Source organism: Octopus bimaculoides, chromosome 16, assembly GCF_001194135.2.
Source record: "Octopus bimaculoides isolate UCB-OBI-ISO-001 chromosome 16, ASM119413v2, whole genome shotgun sequence".
In the NCBI taxonomy this organism is placed as follows: Eukaryota; Metazoa; Mollusca; class Cephalopoda; order Octopoda; family Octopodidae; genus Octopus; species Octopus bimaculoides.
In genome coordinates this window covers 40217801-40224188 of record NC_068996.1, presented here as the reverse complement: position 1 = coordinate 40224188, position 6388 = coordinate 40217801, and the positions used below count along the sequence as shown (strand labels likewise).

General features: G+C 38.0%; 1 protein-coding gene across 2 annotated transcripts in view; it reads right to left on the bottom strand.

Annotated features, from left to right (window-relative positions):
• Window positions 1-6388, bottom strand: part of LOC106875567 (leucine--tRNA ligase, cytoplasmic) — a 195709-nt gene that overhangs the window by 91324 nt on the left and 97997 nt on the right. For both annotated transcript variants that reach the window (XM_014923770.2, XM_052973724.1), the window contains exon 29: window positions 5393-5491. In XM_014923770.2, the coding sequence (XP_014779256.1) occupies window positions 5393-5491 (99 nt within the window). The remainder of the gene's footprint in view (window positions 1-5392; window positions 5492-6388) is intronic.

Below are 6388 nucleotides of genomic sequence, written 5' to 3'. Positions count from 1 at the left end.
TGATGATGATGATGATGACAGCAACAACGAAGAACCTAATTCTGGAACACAAGAAGAATTCATGCCTTTCCAACACTTCTGTTATTAACAAAGTAACTGAAAGATATCCAAATAGAATTTATAAGAAAAAAAAAAAAAAGAAAAAAATACTCAAAATAAAAAAAATTTTTTTAGAAAACAGTTAAGAAATTCTGAGCTGGCAATTTGTGGTCAACCAAGAACTTTAACCCTCCTTTTATATCAAATTGATCTATTTATTAAGAAACATAAATGATGAAAGATAGCACTGAGTTGAATATACTGGAAATGTTCAGTTTTTTTTTTTAGGGGGGGGGGGTCAACCAGTGATTTCCAGTGATGCATGGTGGTTGTTGTATTGGGTGCCACCAAATTTCAAGCAGGGGTTAAACAAAAGTTTTCCATTAAGATTTGTGATTAAATTAACGAGCAAGGTTGATATTCATAATGAATTTGCCATTTTCGATGGGTGTGCAGCGCACACCTAGCCCAACCCAGAATATATACCCCTGGTGATTCCATTGGTTACCTTTCAATTTATAACAAAGAGCTACTGAACCATATTATGAGCAAGTGAATTAGCAGAATGCTGTGAGCATCAGACAAAATGCTTGCAGTATATATGAGTGGGCCTGTATGTTCTGAGTTCAAAATCACCAAAGATCAACCTTGCGTTTCTATCATCGTCATCATCATCATCTAATGTTTACTTTTCCATGTTCACATGGGCTAGACTGAATTTGTAGAGGCAGTTTTTCTACAGCTGGATGCCCTTCCTGTCACTAACCCTCACCTCTATTTCCAAGCAAGGCAATACTTCCCCCATGGCCAGACATGCTTTTCATGGAAGACTGGGAACAAACAATTTTGGGTGCTACTGTAAGTATGATATCTACCTTGTTATTTGCAACCTATTGTAAATGACAATGCACTCTACAAACAACCCACTTATGGCCTTCACCAATTAATTCTAGCCCATTTAGTTGTCGGTACTTTTATGTTCATGAAGACATAGGGTTACTTTGATTCCTATCACAGAACATTGAATGTAAGCTTGACTCAGTGATCCATTCAGATGTGTAGCCGGCCTATCGTAGCATAAGGAATATCAGCTGTCAGCACAAAACCATCGATCATCAAGTGAATTATGTGGACCCAACATCAGGAGCTCATATACAAGCTATTGAGCGATTGTGGCTTGATGCCAAGATTGAAATACTCTAGGAAGAAAGAGGCACAACTACTCATCATTTTCAATCACATTTGGATCATTACTGTTGGAAAATGTTCAGGAAAAACGATGACTTGTTAACTGCTTTTTTAAATGATATCAGATCAGTTTACAAACAGTAAAATCAATATTTGATGGGCTTTTTTTTTTGTGTGTGTGTAATAAGGTGTAGGAGTGGCTGTGTGGCAAGTAGCTGGCTTACCAACCACATGGTTTCGGGTTCAGTCCAACTGTGTGACACCTTGGGCAAGTGTCTTCTACTACAGCCTCGAGCCAACCAAAGCTTTGTGAGTGGATTTGGTAGACGGAAACTGAAAGAAGCCCGTCGTATATATATATATATATATATATATATATATATATATATATATATGTATGTATGTATGTGTGTGTATATGTTTGTGTGTCTGTTTGTCCTCCCAACATCGCTTGACAACCGATGCTGGTGTGTTTACGTCCCCGTAACTTAGCGGTTCGGCAAAAGACACTGATAGAATAAGGACTAGGCTTACAAAGAATAAGTCCTGGGGTCGATTTGCTCGACTAAAGGCAGTGCTCCAGCATGGCTACAGTCAAGTGACTGAAACAAGTAAAAGAGTAAGGTGTTAATGATTTTTTATAAGTTTTACACTACAAACTGTTTATTATGCTTTTTTTCTTTTGTAGAATAAATGTTTAATGATTTTTAACATATTTCATACTACCAACAGCTGGTAGATATACTATAGTAGAAAATTAATAGTAGATGCCATACTATAGTAGGAAATGTATGGTTGGTAGATATACTATAGTAGTACCCAATCTTGACTATGTGACAATGCTCAGTTATAATCTTCATGTAATGTCTAGACAAAGGTACACACACACACATACAAATTTACATGATGGGTTTGTTTCAGTTTCCCATCTACTAAATCCACTCACAAGGCTTTGGTGTCAGCCTGGGTGCTAAAACAGAAGACACTTGCCCAAGGTGCCATGCGACCTGACCCATCGCACTTTTCTGCCCTGAAAGATATCCCTTTACCACAAAATAAAAAGTATCTCTCTCACGTATTTTGGGATTATTTGCATACTATTCGAAATGGGTTCCGTGCTTTTCACACTGAATACATCCACTAACAAACACTTCTATTTTTCCACTGTCTAAAGAGGAGGTTGATGCCATCAAAGTCCTGAAATCCATGATTTTAAATGCTGTAAAGATGCAAATTGTGGAGGCACATGGCTTAGTGGTTAGGGTGTCAGCATCATGATCGTAAGATTATGGTTTCGATTCCTGGATCGGGCAACGCGTTGTGTTCTTGAGCAAAACACTTCATTTCATGTTGCTCCAGTCCACTCAGCTGGCAAAAATGAGTTACGCTGCGATAGACTGGTGTTCCATCCAGTTGGGGAATACATACGCCATTGAAACCGGGAAACCGAGCCCATGAGCCTGGCTAGGCTTTAAAAGGGAGCATTTATTTATTTATTTATTAAAGATGCAAATTGACGATAATTTGCCTTTTTCAGTCGAAATAGACGCATCCAATGTGGCTATCACCACTACATTGAACCAGGATGGCCAACCAGTTGCTCTTTTCTTGTGTACGTTCAACTTTTTCCGAAAAGCATCATTTGGCTGTTGAAAAAGAAGCATATGCTATTGTTGAAGCGATAAAGAAATGGCGCCACTTCCTTGTGGGTCGCAGTATACTAGAAGAAAAATTAATGCTTTTTAAAACAAGTAATTTATACATACATCTAGCACAAGCTAAAACACTTAACAAAGGAAGAGTCCACTTGATATCAAATAAATGAACATATTCACCTGTTATGAGAGTGATACAACGCTCCACCTAACAGGTTCAAATCCAGCAAAATCACTACAGGGACTGAACCCAGAGCTATACGGTTGGGAAATAAACTTCTTCATCACACATATCAGAAACTATAGAAAACATAACAAATTCAATGTGATATTGTTAAATCTTTGACATAATACTCTCCTTTCCAGTTCTCCTTCAGTGTGTATGTTACCATGAAAATTGGTTTTAACGTGAGTTGCATCAAATGAATATGAACAATAAATGGTATAATCAAAATAAATAAGAACAAGTAACATGAAAGAAACAACCGTTGTCTTTATAAACACATGCACATACACACACACATACATACACATGGAGCAAAGCTTTTAGTATACATAACTGACAAAGGTAAAAAATAATTGTCATTACAATATAAACCAAGCAAGAAAAAGACTACATTTTTGCCTTTTTTTTTTTTTTTTCACCTACATCAGAGATTGAATCACATGGAAATTTTTTCAGTCATCATCATCATCATCATCATTTAGCATCTGCTTTCCATGCTGGCATGGGTTAGACAGTTTGACTGAAACCTGTTAAGCTGGAGAGCTGCACAAGGTTCAAATCTGATTTTGGCATGATTTCTACAGCTGGATGCCCTTCCCAATACCAACCACTCTAAGAGTGTAATGGGGGCTTTTTGCATGTCACCAGCACAGGTGCCTGTACGTGACACTGGCATCAGCTACGACTATGGTTTTACTTGGTTTGATAGGTTTTCTCAAGCACAACATATCACCAAAGGTCTCGGTCACTTGTCATTGCTTCTATGAGGACCAACGCTCAAAGATCACGCTTCACCACCTCATCTCATGTTTTCCTGGGTCTACCTCTTCTACAGGTTCCCTCCAAGTTTAGAGATCACCACCTTTTTACACAGCTGTCCTCATCCATACGCAACACATGACCATACCAGCGCAGTGGTCTCACTTGCACTTTGTGTGTGATATTTAAGATACTAAATACATTTGATTATTAACATTTGATTCTTGATAAACTATGTAACTTTTAGTAAAAATAATGCAAAAGAAATTTTTTTTTTAACTCTCTAGCATTCAAATACTCTCTTAAATGTAATGCTTATTTATTCACATTGATTTGAATTAATCATGAGTTATCTCAAAGCTTTGAGATTTCAATGATGTGATTATTTTTAGAATGACATTGTAAGACAGACGTGAGAGGCCAGATCTGGTTGGTGTAACCATAAAATGGAGAATATTTTGACCAGATATGGCCAGTTTAAATGCTAAATAGTTATGCTATGATTACAAATGAAATTAGCATGTACACTACTACTACTACTACTACTACTATATTTCATGTATTATTGCATTGCTCAACACCCACACACACACACATGTGCAATGATGAAAAAAATATTACAATCTTGTATATTGAAATTTCAAGGGTTTTTCTTTTCAATCCACTAAGGCGCAGGAGTGGCTGTGTGGTAAGTAGCTTGCTTATGAACCACATGGTTCCGGGTTCAGTTCCACTGCGTGGCACCTTGGGCAAGTGTCTTTTAATATAGCCTCGGACCGACCAAAGCCTTGTGAGTGGATTTGGTAGACGGAAACTGAAAGAAGCCCATCATATATATGTATATATATGTATGTGTGTGTGTTTGCGTATATGTTTGTGTGTCTGTGTTTGTCCCCCCAACATCGCTTGACAACCGATGCTGGTGTGTTTACATCCCCATAACTTAGTGGTTCAGTAAAAGAGTCTGATAGAATAAGTACTAGGCTTACAAAGAATAAGTCCTGGGGTCAATTTGCTCGACTAAAGGCGGTGCTCCAGCATGGCCACAGTCAAATGACTGAAACAAGTAAAAGAGTAAGGTAAGTAAAATTGCTGCCATCCATCCATATATACATATGGGTATGTCCTTTATAGCCATACCCCCAATTCCCTCTCCCAGCCTGAAAAATCTTTGTCTTGCAGATGCCAGTGTCATGTGAAAAACTGTACTCATGCAGGTGCCACATAAATTGCATTCATACCAGTGGTATGTAAGAAGCACCCAGCACAGACTGTAACATGGTTGGCATTAGGAAGGGCATCCAACCATAAAAACCATGCCAGAACAGACAATTGGAGCCTGGGGCAGCTCTAGAGCTGGCAAGCTCCTGTCATATCATTCAACCCATGCCAGCATGGAAAGCAGACAATGACGATGACAATGATAATGATGATGATGATGATGATGACAATGAACAATCAACTGACTTGGTGACACCCAACAAAATTTCTTCATTGTATTTACAAATAAAAGAAGTAGACTTACCCTCGTGTAGAGTGAAATGATTGGTTTACCAGGACAGCAGGTTTCGATTATCTTTTTATCATTTGAATCGTGGGCAAAACGAATCTTTAGTTCTTTAAGCTGGTTAAAAGGAAAGAAAGAAAAACATTAACGGATTTACTTTGCATGTAGGTGCAGGCCTTGGATCTGTGGTAAGGAATCTGTGGCTCAGCCACATGGTTGGGAGTTCAACCCCACCGCATGGCACCTTGAGTAAATATGTCTTTTTCTATGTGGACCCACCAAAGCCTAGTGAGTGAACTTGGTAAAGAGAAACTGAAAGAAGCCTGTCGTATGTGTGTTTGTGTGTGTGTGTGTGTGTTTGTCCCCCCATCGTTGCTTGACAATCAGTTTTCGGTTGTTTACATCCCCCATAACTTAGTGGTATGACAAAATGAAACTGATAGAATAAGTACCAGGCTTAGATAAAAATAAGTGCTAGGGTCAATTTGCTTGACTAAACCTCTTCAAGGTGGTGCCCCAGCATGGCCACAGATTAATGACTGAAATGAGAGATAAAAGAAAAAGCAGATACTCAAAGAATGAAATGCTCCCCCTTAAATATAGCAATGCTGAGCAATCACAGAAACTGAGAAAGAGACCATGTTGGTAGAATCTGCTATTTATTGGAACATAGGAGATTACAATGCTTTTATATACATTGTTTTGGGTCATTTAAAATCCTGTCTGGTACATCATCAAATCTTTCTTTCAATTTTACAGTTGGTTTATAATTATGCTGTATAACCAAATCTAAAATTAAAAGAAATATTTGATGATGTACCAGTCTCCACATTCTTTATAATTGTTTGAAGTATGTGTGTGTGTGTGTGTGTGTGTGTGTGTGTGTGTGTGTGTGTGTGTTTGTCTTTTAAAGGTAGCATGTTTGGCACGAAAAACAACTTACCTGAAGTGTATTCAAAATGTAGGATGCATTTATTTCCAGAACCAGTTTCTCGTCAAATGGCAGTGTCAAAT